Source organism: Meleagris gallopavo, chromosome 7 (assembly GCF_905368555.1).
Source record: "Meleagris gallopavo chromosome 7, MGAL_WU_HG_1.1, whole genome shotgun sequence".
NCBI classification, from domain to species: domain Eukaryota; kingdom Metazoa; phylum Chordata; class Aves; order Galliformes; family Phasianidae; genus Meleagris; species Meleagris gallopavo.
In genome coordinates, this window is record NC_139410.1 from 15,684,218 (window position 1) to 15,698,361 (window position 14,144).

The following is a 14,144-nucleotide window of genomic DNA, read 5'->3' on the forward strand; positions in this document are numbered from 1 at the left end:
AGTCCACGGGGCAGCCCCGGGGACGGAGAAGCCGCCGGGGGGGACGCGGAGGGGCCGGGGAGCTGCAGCCCCCTCTCTGCCTCATCCTACGCATTTTCATATTTGTTAGACGCTGTGACCTGCGTTTCACCTTATTGCACGACTTGCTCAGACAGGTCAAAGCCAAAGATTTATTGATGAACAAAAGCGTTATATATTCACCTCCTGTTCAACTGCCCATACAGAGGGCTTTTGATCTATCTGCCTTTTTGTATTCTGGTTCATAATCGTCGTGCTAAATGTACGTTAGCAGAAAACGAGTAATCCGTACATTGAGGGCCGGCCCTAAAACAAAACGCCAAGGGCACCTCCGTGACGCGGGGCTGTGCGAGCAGGCAATTACCTATGGGACTAACCCAAAAATGCAGCACTCGGGGCAATTGTTTATCTCGCACTTCAAGGGCTCGAAAACCCACATCGCCACATAGGGTAAAACGAGAACGAGAACCCGGCGAGAAGTAGTGAAAGAGCTTATTGAGCAGGGGAAGAAACGCAAACAAACAGAGCTCCACTTCTGCTCGCTCCCCCATCGGAGCACAGCCTGCGGAGCGGGGAGGGCGAGGCGCACGTAATGAACCTTCACGCACCGCAGCCTTCCCCTTCCTTCCGAGGGACAAGGCAGAGCCAGCCCGAACGGCAGCACCGCTGCGTGCAGAGGCTCTCTCGCTGCGTGTCCCGCAGCACACCGCGCTGCTCTCATCCTCTGCTTCACGCGGGACCGGCGCGGACCAGCACACAGCTGGAGAAAGCCGCCCCCTCCGCACCGTGCCCACCTCCCCCCTTCTCCCTCCCCGCCCCTAGCGCTGCCGCCCGGCCCTACGGCACGGCGTTGCCTGCCCGGCCCGGGCACCGCCACCGCTCCTCCTGCTCGGGCTGCTCCAAACGAGGCGGCGGCACGGCTCCGGCCCGAGCCTCTCGGAGCAGAGGGCAGCGCCTCGAGCCGCCCGGCGGCAGCCAGGCACCTGCGAGCCCTATAATAAACCCGTCTGCCTCAGCCAGGGCTGCCCGCGACGTGGCACCGCGCAACGGTCCCCAAAGCCTTAACGCGCTGACACAGCTCTGGTTGGTTGGTGGCAGCGACATGCGGCAGGGATACGGAGCTTCTAATTGCTCTGAGAGGGAGAAACGGTGCTTTCAAATCACTCCAACTCTGCGAGAAATAAGAGGTCACTTACCGCGGGTGCCCTTCCATGATGCCGAACCTGTTGCAATACAAACGTTTGTTACTGCCGTATTCCACACGCGGGTGATATTTCTGGAGGACTCTTACAGAACGCGGGTGATGGATGGAGGCAGAGGAGCGGGCAGCATCCCGCGAGCAGCGCGATGCTGGGGCGGGTGGGAGCCCCTTCTGAGCGGGGACCGTGCGGAACCCGGGCATCCCTCGGACACATGCCCTCCCGAGCTGCGTGTGAGCTTCACCTTTTAGAGCCATAGCCCAGATTTTATAGCAGATAATTAGTAAAGTGATGGAAAGTCAGACCTCCCTCTTTCACTGGTGGGGGAAAAAAAAGAATAACAAAGGCCTCTTTTTTTTTTTTTTTTTCGTTGTTTTGTGGCGACTCAGTCACTTACAAATGAAATATTCAGATCATCTTCGCTAAAACATCACCCAGAGAATGTCACAATGTACAGAGCAGCACCGCATCCATGCTAAGAGTGGCAGAACGACAATTCTATAGGAACAAATCTCGGACCGCTCTAAGCCCGTTTCTCTTTAAGATCACACAATTATCCAACAGTAAACTCGAGCCACGCGTCTTTGTTTGCGTTATAGGAGGATGCATCTGACCCGAACTTTCCTTCAAATCTTTTAAGAACTGCGTTCATATATAACATTAAGGAAGACAAAAACACACATCCGATCTCATGCTCCCGAAAAACACTGTATAATTAGAAGCAAAATGCCAGTATCTGTTTTGTTTTCTTATTTTCTGTAAGCCAATTTCCATCTCCAATCTTGCATCTTTATGGTATATTTTGGGGTGCTGTTGTACAACAGCAAAGCAATAGCCCGGGTATCGATAGCTCGCTTCCTCAGATTGTTTTTTTTTTTTTTAGTATATATATATATATATATATATTTCTTTTAGCTCTGAGCAATCCGAATAGCACTGCAAGGCCAGTGCAAGAGCATCAGCCCTTCTACTCCAAACATTACAATACTATGCCTTTCTCTGTCTCTGTCTCTGTCTCTCTCTCTCTTATTATTTTTTCCAGGCCAGTTTCAATGAAGATCTTCACCGCGTTCACCAGCCTCGGCCGGGGCGCAGCGAGCCTCCAGCCCCGCCCGGCCCAGCTCTACCTGCCCGTTCCCGCAGGCAGAGCCCGAGGCCCATCTCCCCGCCCGCAGTGCCCGGCGGCGCGGAGGCACCGCAGCCCGGAGGCTGACGCCGACTTACTGCGCGCCCGGCGCGGGGCCGGGGGGAGCGGGGGCACCGGGGAGCGGGGCTGCCCGCACGGCCGCATTCCCGCAGACGAATCCCTGCTAACACTTCCCCGATTACTGCTTCCAGGAACGAAAGCATCTGCACTTGTATGCTCTTAAACTAATTTATGGTGGGAATTATATTTTGGCTTGTCAACTCTCAAGCCATAAAACAAAGTTTATTGGAATCACGTGCTCCTAAATAGCCACTCAGGACCTATCTCTGCGGAACCATAAATAACCTTCAGCTTTAAACTTTTATTCGCTAAATAAAGGTCCGCTGGCTGCTCTGTAAGCGGGTGCGGGGGCGGGCGGCCGGTCAGCTCCGCGGCGGCTTTGCGGGGAGCATCCCGTAGAGCTGTGGGTGTGTTCCCTGTCCCTTGGGTTAGGGGCGGTGCCCCTCCCTGAGTGCCATCTCTGGAGGCACAGAGGAGCGCGTCGGGACAAAACGAGGGGTTAGCCCGAGGCCGGGGGTCCGTCCCTCCCCGGGTGTTTGTGGTATTTCAGTCAGACGGCTCTGGAAAGTGATTTTGACTCATTCTGCTCGAGCTGTGCCGCGGCTGCGGGCTCGCCAGGCACCGAGGGGCGTCTGCAAGCGACCAAACTGCTGGGAGCAGCGGACACCGGGCTTTGGGAGAGAGGGAAGTGTGAAGGCTGCCACAGTGAGATCTTTGAGGACTGGAAGTTTGAGGAGAGCTATAAAACAATAAAACAGCTCTGGTGTGAAGGGAGCAGGGTGTGAATTAACAAATGAGAATTTCAAGGAGCCCGAGCACAGGAAGTCAAATGTCCCTGGAGTCACACGGCCGCTTCTGCACAAAGAGCCCGGGCAGCAGCTCTCTATCACGGCCCCGAAGCGGCCCAGAGTTGCTGGAGCCCGGGCCGGGAGGGGTCGGTCCTTCTCCAGAGGGAAAGGGCCGTGTCCGCCCCGTCGGGGTCCGGCAGCACGCGGCCGCGGACAGCAGCACCGCTCTCCGACTGCCCCTCTGGGGCTCGTCTTCGCACAGCCCGACCCGCGGCGGTGGGCACCGGCCGGCACCTGCCTAACGCCGGGGCGGGATCTCCCCTGCGCTGCGCTCGCTCGGTTGGGGAAGTAATTCCAGGCACTGAAGTTTGAGTTTACTTAAAACGGGCCCTTAGTTTTCGCCCTACTCCTTAGCTTGTTCTACTCTTGTTCGATGCCTCAGCCACTCGTCATCACCCACCGGCTCCCGGCCCGTGCTCCCCACCCACTGCGAGGGTAGGTGGCTGTTACTCTGGCAGTCTCAAGGGCCGGCAGAGCTCCTGAGGTGGAGATGAGAAGAACGGGAAGAGAGGTGAACCTTCAGTCCCTGGAAGATGAGGAGGGCGTGGGCTGAGGGCAAATGTGTCCGGGAGGTGCGGGGATGGGAAAGGACTGTGGGATCCGAGGGGTAGCTGGGAGGGAGGAAGATCCCTGTGATCTAAGCACGACGTTAGTGGTTCTGCAATTGAATAATAGTAGCCCTGAGATGCTGAAGGGGGAATTAGGAGGATTTTCACATTTCCTATTCTAAAATGCAGATGTGAAAGTTGACTTTGAAGCTCTGGCCAGTTCCTTCCTCGGGCTTGTACGGCAGCTTCCATTTTCGGGACTGATGATCTGGAGACGGATAAAGTGTGGAATGAAGAAACCCCATACTAATTGCTTTCCCTCTGGCAACAGTTGCGATAAGCGTTGGGGAAATTGAATCGCAAGGGTAAAACACCGTCGCCCTTGCTGCTCCGTGCCAGACACTAAGACAGCATCCTGCCCCCAGGACAGCACCGCCACAAAATGACAGGCTCCGATTCTCGCTTTGAACAACAACTGCGCGCCTTGATAATGCGTCCAACGCATTATCGCTCTGTGCTTTTATCGACTTTCCGCCCATTCCCCGCGTAGGATGTGGGCACGCAGAGGCCCGGGGCGGCCCCGGCAGCAGCGGAGCCCCGGGAGCAGGCAGGGCGGTGGCGAGACGCGCCCCGACATCAAACGGGAACAGCGGCGGCGGCACCGCGGGTCCGCGGGGCGGAGGACTCGGGGCGGGGGCTAGAGAGGGGAGCCGGGGCCATGGGAGCGCCCGGCTCGGGCAGGAAGGGCCCCGGGGGCGGCCAGGGTCATGCCCGGGCACAGCGAAATGAGGCGGAGGCAGGGAGAGCCGCGAGGCACCGGCGTGCGTGGGGCGGGGGCGCGGAGCCAAAGGGGTAAGGAGGGAGGAGAGAAGGCCGACATCAGCGGGCGTTCTGCTGCTGCTCCTAGCGCTGCCCGTGGGGCAGGCGCGGGGTACGCAGGGCTCCGGACGGGCAGGAGGGTCAGCGGTGGAGGCAGGAGGACGACTGACGGGGGGAGGGCTCCGAGGCCCCCCCAGGAAAGTGGCGGAGGGTCGAGCGGTGCCCCCCCGCCCTGCAGTGGTCTCTCCCGTGGGCGTGGGCCGGGGTCGGGTCCCGGGGCACGGGGCGGGCGGCGGGTCCCTCTCCTTGGCGGGGATCGCGGCCAGGCTTGTCCTACAGCGCCTTCTCCTGGAAGAGGCCGTGGGACACAAAACGGCTGGTGGCGGTGGCGGGCCCCGCCGCGCCCCCGGCGGCCGCAGCGCGCCCAGGCCGGCTGCCCCACAGGACGGGCAGGTGCCCCGGTCCGCGCCGTCGGGGCCGGGCGGCTCTGGAGCGTCCCCGAGAGCCCGCCCGCAGCCAGGCCTCGACGACGGCGCGGCAGCCACGTGGCCGGGCTCTCGGGGGGCTCCGCAAACCCCACGGACACGCCTCGAGGGGCTGCCGGCGCGGCACGGCACGGCACGGAGGCACTGCAGCTGCCCCCCACAAGCCCCGGGGACCCCTCCCCCAAAGGCATCCGGGGAGGTTCCGTGCTGCGCGCAGCCCCTCTGCCGCTGAATACTCTTTTATTGCCCCTCTCTCTACCAGGGACATTTCCTCCGCGCCCGGCCCGGCCCCGCTCCCGCCGCACGCTTTATTGTGCCTCATCTCTGCCTCCCGCTTCCTGTTTGTTCCCTCGCACCACACAGCATTGAGTGCCGCACTGCAGTAGAGCCGTAAATACCTTTAACAGCTGCCTGCCAACCCGGGGGTGAAATACTGTCTTTGTTTCGATTTTTTTCTACCCCCATCTCCCATGAAACACCCCGTGAGAAATACATTTGTTTGGGAAAAGCGAAATATTATCAGGAAACAAGCCAGTTGGTGGGATTAGCGGAGTTTAGGAGCACAAATACAACGTGCGCTGCTTTTATCAATCTGAGACCACAGGTCGCATCCCCCCTCGTTCCGAGTCCACCACGTCCGGGGGTCCGAGCTCTGCCCCGGGCAGAGGACCGGGTCCCGGCCCGGCCTCGGTGGAGCCCCGTGGTGCAGCTGCCGGCTGTACCTGGGTGCCGCCTGCAGAACCAGCTGCCATTGCCTAGAGGTCATATTTTGTTGTTGTTGTGTTGTTTTAATAGCTCTTACGTCAGTAAAGCATAGGTTAGAGATCGTCTGTTTCCTTTTTTTTTTTTTAATGACTCATAATTTCTGTTACACACGTCGGAAAATGAAGCAGGTGTGAGAATGCTGGATGTGAAATCGGAATTGCACTCATTTCAACGCACCAACACAGCCACACGGCTACAGGCGCTCTGTAGGTACAGAAACGTGCATAACCGTGCGGTCCTCAAAGGTGCCCTGTGTACATACAGGCGTGCAGAAAGAGTTTGTTGTGAAAGGACACACATAGGTATATTGAAGGAAATACACATACGTATGTGTGCGTTAATGTTAATGAAATGAATGAAAGGAGAAAAAAAGAAAAAGAAAAAGAAAAAGGAGAAAAGAAAGGAAGGAAGGAGTCGGTTAGGAGGAAAAAATGCTGACCTCCCACATACAGCAGTGGGATCGTAAATGCATCTGTGTCTGTGTGTTTGTCGGCATATGGACACACGCGCAGCAGAACCCGTTCGAACATCCTGCGTTTGTTGTCTTATTTGCCCGCAGGCTACGAATCATGCGAAAACACCTCAAGGACGAGATTTTCCGAAATTGTGGCCGAGATTTATTACGAAGCAGCTATAATGACCCTGCCGACCAGGAGGGGCTATGAGAGCAAAACCTAACGCAACACGACACGCTTTCCAACATTCCCAGAGTGTTTCAACACTGCAGACGGTTCCTCCCAAACAGTCCCAGCACAGGGGCGGCGCGGCTCCGCGGGCTGCGGGTGCCTGGTTGCTGACAGAAGGATCCCACTGTGCCTCCCGAACACGCACGGGGATGCGTCCCACACCCGCACACCCTCCCCGGGCCCGGTTTAATAGCGGCATTTTGCTCCGCCGCTAAATGTGTGGCTGCTTTTAAGGGAAATGACGACGTGGTGAATTCCTGCAGTGCAGTGGCACGGTGCATTTCCGTCCCTGAGCGACGCCGGGAGCAACCAACGCAGCACAGCGGTTTCCGATTGCGTGTTTTGAAAGTGTGGAGGAGATATACAGCATAGATACACACATTGTGAAATAATATATTTACAAGTATGTTCTATAGAGAGAAACAGAGGTGTGGACAAGTACATACACACACATAGGCAATGTAGATCCGGGTATGTACACCCGTATATAAGCAACGCAGTACAGGATAACGTCTACGTGATCGTTCTATCTCCTCTACACATTTCAAACCAAACCCGTTTTATCGAGTGCTCGCCCACGATTTAGCCAGCCGGGCTGCACACTCGCTATGCTCCCGCCCGGGTGCACGACCGCGCCTCCGCTTCTCCTCTCCTGGCCGCCCCGCCGGGAGCAGCCGGGCCCGGATCCTCCCGCTGTGCCCTGCGGGGCGGGCGCGCCCGCGGCTGCGGGATCAGGGGCCGGGCGGGGGCTGCCGGGGCAGGACGGGGCTCGGCTCTCCGGGGCCGCCCGCGCCCTCCGCCCCCGGCGCTGCCGTACAGACACCTGTTAGGTGTGAAGTTACACGAGCGCCCTTCCGCTACGGGAAAACGCGGCGCGCAAACTCGGCGCAGCGCTTCAGCCTGCGGGGAAACAAAACCACGAGGAAGGGGCGCTTAGCGGGAGAACCGCAGTGTCTCCGCGCCCCGACCCTCAGCCTTCCGCCGCTCTGCGCGGGGCCGGGGCTCGCTCCGCAGCCTCCTCCGCGCCGCCCCGAGCGGCAGTCTGTATCCACGCTAACCGCACCGTGAGCCGGCGCAAAGGCAGCCCCGAAAGCGGCCGCGCTAACGGTCCCGCGGCTGCACCGCACAGCGCTGGGTGCTCCGAGGGACAGGTGACCGAGCGGGGCCGGCGCTCCGCCCGCGGGAGCGCGGTGCTGGGGGTAGCCGAACGCTTACCGGTGGGCGGCAGCGCCCGCTTGCCGAAGAGCCGGGGACGATCGCTGTAATCCATTTTGCGCCCGCGTAGCAATCCGGGGGGCAGCGGCGAGCGGCTCCGCGCAGCGCCGCGGGAGGAGAGGCGTCGCGGGGCCGGGGAGCGGCGGGGTTCGGGGAGAGCCGCGCCAACATCGCGGCGGCTGCCATACACCTCAGCCAGACAAAGGTTAGGAAAAGAGGGGCTGAGACTCTCTGAAGGCAGAATGCAGGGGGAAATTCGCCAGGGAAATCAGGAAAAGGCCATGAAAGCGCTCGCTGCCTGCACATGACCAGCCGCAGCCAATGACGAGCCCAAATAGGTCATAAAAAGGTCTATTACCAAGTTGTAAATTTTCTTCAAACAAAAAGGAATTTACTGCAATTCCTTGCGGATTTTGCACATACTGCTTCCCAGCGCCATGTTTCTTTCGCCTGCGCGCTGTGCTCGTGTTTTTTACTCTCTGTCTCCGCGGCCTGCGCGCCCCGAGCGGCTGTCGGGGCCCCGCGGGTACGGAGCTCAGGAGAGAGCGGAGGACTGAGCCGCACTCGGGGTGCGGGGACCCCGCTTAATGGCCCCTCGGCGCTGTGCCCGTGGGTTCGCTCCTTGCCTTAACGAAAGGGGCTTCGGACTGCGTTACCCACAGCCGGGCCCTAAGAGCAAACGTGTTTCCTGTAGCGCCCACTACTGAAGCCGAAACCATCGATGGCCCAAAGGCAGCCCGAGCCGAGCTGATGCCGAACCGCGCCCCGCAGTTCAGGGTCCCGCAGGTCGTGCTGCCGTCGAGCCCCAGCGCGAAGCATCCGCGGTGCCGCGTGGAACCCGGGAGCTCAAAAAGAGCTCGGAAAGGGTTACGGCCCCGTGTCACGGAGAGCGAGGAACGAAAATTGCGGCTCTCGCTCGATTTCTGTTCAGAGAAGAGCTAGAGCCTTCTGTCTGTACCTTACGTGTTGATCGAACCCGCCGGGAAAGAAAATAAAAACAAAGCTAACAAAAAAACCAAACTGCGCTAACGACGTGGGGTCTGTGTCACACCGCTGCAGGCGATCACACACCCTCGGATGAGGCACCCGCTGGGCCGAGCCACCGCCACCTCCCGCGGCCCGGCGCAGCTTCAGCCTCTCCCCGCACGGTGCGGCGTTCCCTCCCGGCCCGCGGCCGCCGAAAGCGCATTGGGCAACCGCTGCCTCACTTCGCTTTTCCTAAACAGGACTCTAAACGGAAGTGAAGGGGAGATTGAGCTGCCAGCTACGGGCGGGAAATACCTTCATAAGTACACAACAGGATTTTTTTTCCCCTAACAAAAAAGAAAAAAAGAAAAAAAAAAAAGAGAGAGAGGGAGAGAGAAAGAGAGGGAGAGGAAAGTTCCCCGTTAGGACGAGGCCTTTTGCACCGGGGCGTTGGTTTGTGTGCGTGGCTGCTTTCCCAGTCGGCCCTGAGAGTGCAACGCTAACGGAAACTTCGTCAGGAATATTTTAATTTCATTATCTTTGTCTGAAAATTAAAAACAACGTCGGCAGCGACTCTTTCCCGGACGAACACTGGCTCGGGAAATGCTCCGCCGGGCCGTGACGGCTCCGGTGCGCGATTCCCGGGGCCGGGGCAGGAGGAGGCCCGGTGCGGGGCTGCAGTCGCTCCCGGCCACCCGGGCACCGCTGCGTATATGCAAATCCGTGCAGCAAAATGGTGCCTTCTCCGCTTTGCCGCAGTTTCCACGCGTTTGCAAGCTTTAACCAGTTACGTGATTAAAATAAATTAAAACAGTGGCTCCGCTCGATTCTGCCTCCCTTCGGAGCTGGAGCTTCGCAGGGGCTGAGCCGAACCTGGCTCCGGGCTGGAAGGAGAGGGGAAGCTGCACGGACCCACCCCGCGCATCGAGCAAGCCTTCGGCGCGGCCATCCCCTCCTATCGGGCCGCTCCCGGCCATGGGACTGCGGACGAAGTCCCGACACATCTCGGGGTCTTCGCGAGCGGCTTCAGGAGGACGGGGCCGAAGGGATCCCTCTCCGACGGCAGCGCCGTTCCTTTTGGGGGCACATAATGGGAGTCGAGTTGGTCGCATTCACCGCACTGCGTCCTGCGAGGACTTCAGCGAACATCGCGCATTGGAGGCATGAGAAGGGGGAAAAAAATGTGCAGAAATTTTTGTAAGGCTTCATGCTGTGTGCCCGCTGCCCCTAAACGGGCTGCCCCCGCCGCCCTGCCCGATAGCTTGGAAAACTGCCCCGAAACAGTGCCGAGATATTTATTGCTGAAACGCCCTTTTTTGTGTTTATGCGTGAATTGAGAGCACGAGCCACTTTGCCCGAAATCCGTGGGAGAGGCTAGAGCCGGCCCGGCGCTCACGGACCCGCAGAGCGGGGAGCACCGCACGGTAGGGCCGCGGCGGAGCCCCTCGGTGAGGATGCAGGCAAAAAGCTGCGAGGCCCAGGCACGCATGGCGGGGTCCCAGCGCCGGGGAGCGGGGGCTCTGCCACGGAGGAAGCTCGGTCAGGAGACCTGTGACGTCCCGTATCCCCGTGTCAGGACGCGTCGGGTCCCGGCTGGGGCTGGGACCCCCCTCAGGCTTTCCCTCCAGAGGGCCATTTCGAGATCCCCCGACCAAATAGGAGCTAGGAACAGAGGAGAGGGCAGATGTGGAGGTCCGAGAGTTTATCGGAGGAGCATATTACAGAAAGGATGTCAGGAAATCGATATATTTTATATTTGAATAATTTTGGTTTATTTAAATCAATAGTAGAAAGTTTCATATATTTCTAAGATTTGCTCTTCAAAATTTATTAAATTTATTTAATTTATTCGAGATTAGAAAATAACAAGAATTAAAATAGCACAAGTGCACTTGTTTGATTAATAAAGCATTGGTACATGTCTTGCTTACTGGCGTTTATCATTAGGAAGTGTATGTCGCGATCACTGCCTTTCAATATTGCAAGAAAAAAAAATAGTATCTGTATCTATCTATCTATATATATCTCATTAGAAATGTATTGCTGCGAACTCGCTATCAGATTTCCAGGAGGAGTAGACGAGCGGACATCTGGAGATCGCTCCGGATGCAGTTAGACCCAAACCCAAACCCACACAGCACGCAGTGGGGCGGGACGCGACCCCGAAGGACGCACACGACGGGGACGGGCCCGGAGCGGCGGCCGTGGGCTCCTCGTTTCTGATGGCCTTTCACAAAGGCTTTTAGGGCAAAATTAATTTAATTCGTTTGGCTTTCGGCTCTGTCGTCTTCCAGATCATGTGTTTCCTTTTTGGCCTCCCCTTCCTTTCCCTCCTGCTTGGAAGCGGGGAATTTGTCCTTGTTGTTCTCCTTTTTCCACTTCATCCTCCTGTTCTGAAACCAGATCTTTACCTGCCGCTCGGTGAGTCCTAGGGCGTGGGACACCTCGATTCGTCTCTTCCTGGTCAGATAGGGGTTAAAGAGAAACTCCTTCTCCAGCTCCAGCGTCTGGAAGCGGCTGTACGTCTGCCGCCCTCTCCTCCTCCCGGGCGCTGCTGTTTGAAACAAAAACACGGGGGTCGGGGCGGCTCGGAGCAACGCGGCCGCGGCCGCCCGGGGCCCTCCGCACATCCCTCGGGGGGAGAGGAGGAAAAGAGAGCGTGGGGAGTGCAGAGCAGCGCGAGTGCGTGGGGGTGCGGCCGCAGCGTTAAGCGCGGCTCTCCGGCGCCGCAGTTTGCGGGAGCACGGCAGCACCTGGTGACCGCCCCCAGCCCCGCGCTCCCCCCCGGCGGCCGGGCCCCGGGAGCTCAGCAGGCCCCACAACCCCCACCCCCCCGCAGTCCTCCCGTAGTTCCGTTAGCGAGAGCGATGCGGGAACGCAGCGAGAGGCACAGAGGGGAGGAACGAAGGGAGAGGGGAGAGAGGAAAGGGAGGAGGAAAAAGAAAGTTTCGAACTCAGACGTGAGATGGAAGCGAATGCCGACTGCGTCCAACCTTGCGGTCTCATCCAGGGAAACATTTGAGCAGGAGACGAGCTCTGATTTAAGTGGTCTGGTTCCTCGCCAATATTAGCACTGGACGATTTACAGTCAGGATATTGTACCAGCTCGGCCTCTTGCTGTGTCGTAAAAATCTGCTGTCTCTGTAAGTTATCGTATCCGTAAAATTTAGCGGGCTCCCCGTGACAGGTAACCCCGCTGCAGGGGGCAGGAGGCGGAGGCGCGGCGGGGGGAGGAGGAGGCGGCTGGTAGGCGGCCGCGGGGCTCCCCCCGGCCGGATGGTAAAAGTCCGCTCCGCCGCCGCCCCCCGCCCCGCCGGGCTGCGGGAAGCCGGTCCCGTAGAGCAGAGCGGCGGCGGCGGCGGCGTGGCGGCCGCTCACCTCGGGCGCGAAGTGACAGTCGTAGTACGGGGCGGGCAGAGGCTCCCCCGCCGCCACCGCCGCCGCCGCCGCCGCCGCCGCCTTGTATTTGGAGTAGAGCGGGTTGACAAAGTAGGAGCTCATCGGGGAGGGGGCAGCGGCGGGCGGGGAGCGGGCACGGGGCGCTGCTCCCCCCGGTGCCGCCGCGGTGCCTCTCTGCTGCTCTCCCGGTGCCGTCGCCGCCGCGCCCCGTGCGCTCCCCTCCTGCTCTCCGTGTGCGCGGTGACCGGGGCTGGAATATAATCGCTCCCAAAATGACCTGCCTCACTGCTTTTACTATTTCCTATTAGGCACACAGCAGCCCGCGCACGCACACACACACACACACACACACACGCACGCTCATGAGCTCAGGGGGGACTTTTGGCTTCAGTTTACATGTGCCGCTCCTCAGGCAAGAAAAAACCCGGCCCAACCCTGCCCGGATCCACCCCGGCCGCGGCGCCCCCGCTCCCCCCGCCGGGAGCCGCCGAACCCCCGCCGCGCGGGCGAGGCCGCGCAGATCCGCGCGATAACCGCGGGCGCGCTGCCCGGGGCCGGCCCGCAGCCGCGGCCGGAGAGAGCCCGCAGGGAACAGCCGCCCGGTGCGCGGGGCCGGGGGCGTCCGGAGGGCGTCCGGGGGGGGGGGGGGCGGGCGGCGGCTCGTGGGGCCGGGGCCCTGCGGATCATTTCCTCGCGGGCGAGTGGAGCGCTGGGAAATGAGATGCACATTTACCCTTGACGCCGTGCATGCATGGCTGAGGCCCCAGGTTAATTGACACTTAATGGAAATCATGCCCATGAATATACTTTCCATCATTTCACCCTTGGTGGACGTCATTAGCGAGGCAGCGAGGGGGAGGAAGAAGGGCGGATGGGTGCGAAGGCAGCAGCGCGGGGCCGCTGGGCGAAAGGGGCAGCGAGCGCGCTCACGGGCATGGAGGAAGGAAGGAAGGAATGGGAGGAAGGGAGGAAGGCGCTGCCCGTTGGGCTCCAGGACGGGGGAAGGCTGCTCAGGAAGGGCTGCACGGTCCCGCTCCCAACGCTCGGCGAAGCACTGTCCCCGTTCTCCGGTCCCTGCAGAGGTTTCTGGCGAACCGCTTTTCCTGAAGTGGGAGCAGCTTTTATGGGCAGACACCCCCCAGCAGCCAGAGTCCGCTCTGATGTGAGCAGACAGAAAATGGAGGTGGAATACTGGACTGGCCTGTTGGAGCCACGCGTGACCGTCTGGTGCGAACTGACAACAACGTTGTGGTTCCGTAACAGCCTCTCAGGCCCCTGCCCCATCACAGCCCGCACCCCAACCCACTCCCACTCCCGACTCTCCTTTTATCTCGGAAGCCGCCCTTGCCCCTCACAAGGCATCTCCATGCTCGCAGGCAACATAGCCTGGGCCTTGCCAGAGGCCCGGTGAGCATGCAGCTGGGCGCCCACAGCCGGGGCTTCGTGACAGCATGGTCCAGCTCAGCACGGCCCAGCACGGCCCACTCGGAAGGAGCGATCCCTGTCCGAGGATGGGGGGGCACGGAACGGTCCCCCCGCGGTGACCAAACGCATCTCTCACTCCCGGGTATTGGAGCGCACGGATCTCCGCTGCTATGAGAAAAACACAGCGGAGGACGCCCATAGCGGCAGGGGCTGCAGAGGTGGCACCGGAGCCCCACTCAGCCCTGCGCGGCTTCTTGCGGAGAGGCGGCCGAGAATCCCGCACCTCCACAAAACTGCAGCGGCCCCGCGGGCAGCGCCGCGCCCGTCCGCATCCGCGGAGCCGGAGCCAGAGCGCGGCTACCCGGACAGGGCGCGGAGCGCTGCGCGGGCGCGGAAAGGGGCGCAGGAGGCGGGCGCGGCTCCGGCGGTAGAATGGAGCACGGGCGCCCTCTGGCGGCGTGAGGTGGCAGAGACAGGGACAGGGACAGGGACAGGGACAGGGACAGGGACAGGGACAGGGACACGGTCAGGCAGTAAGTTGCACAGCCCTTCACCGAGAAAGGG

At 60.2% G+C, this 14,144-nt stretch overlaps 2 protein-coding genes across 5 annotated transcripts in view; both read right to left on the bottom strand.

The window, feature by feature from the left end:
- The window catches only part of HOXD3 (homeobox D3), a 55,378-nt gene that overhangs the window by 19,658 nt on the left and 21,576 nt on the right, over positions 1-14,144 (bottom strand). The window contains exon 1 of one of the 2 annotated variants that reach the window (XM_085228685.1): positions 7,791-7,925. The exons of the other annotated variant lie outside the window; for it this stretch is intronic. The gene's annotated coding sequence lies outside the window, so the exon portion shown is untranslated. Of the gene's footprint in view, positions 1-7,790; positions 7,926-14,144 lie in introns of those variants that run through there. 2 annotated transcript variants of the gene reach the window in all.
- LOC109368668 (homeobox protein Hox-D8) lies at positions 10,505-12,742 on the bottom strand. Of its 3 annotated transcripts, XM_085228695.1 has the most exons (3): positions 12,135-12,719; positions 11,750-11,897; positions 10,505-11,310 (listed from the first exon to the last, which is right to left on the bottom strand). In XM_085228695.1, the coding sequence occupies exons 1-3, from the start codon at positions 12,255-12,257 to the stop codon at positions 11,015-11,017; spliced, it is 567 nt and encodes a 188-aa protein (XP_085084821.1). In that variant the 5' UTR covers positions 12,258-12,719; the 3' UTR covers positions 10,505-11,014. The 3 variants fall into 3 exon arrangements, with proteins under 3 accessions (XP_085084821.1, XP_085084820.1, XP_085084819.1); XM_085228694.1 differs by having other exon boundaries at positions 10,505-11,307; positions 11,750-12,742; XM_085228693.1 differs by having other exon boundaries at positions 11,750-12,728.

What these genes read in the sequence shown, in the direction of transcription:
- LOC109368668 (XM_085228693.1), bottom strand. Translation starts at nt 12,257, where the DNA reads ATGAGCTCCTACTTTGTCAACCCGCTCTACTCCAAATACAAGGCGGCG. An exon ending in TCCCTGGATGAGACCGCAAG is followed by an intron (nt 11,311 to 11,749) that starts GTTGGACGCAGT and finishes TGTTTCAAACAG; the next exon opens with CAGCGCCCGGGAGGAGGAGA.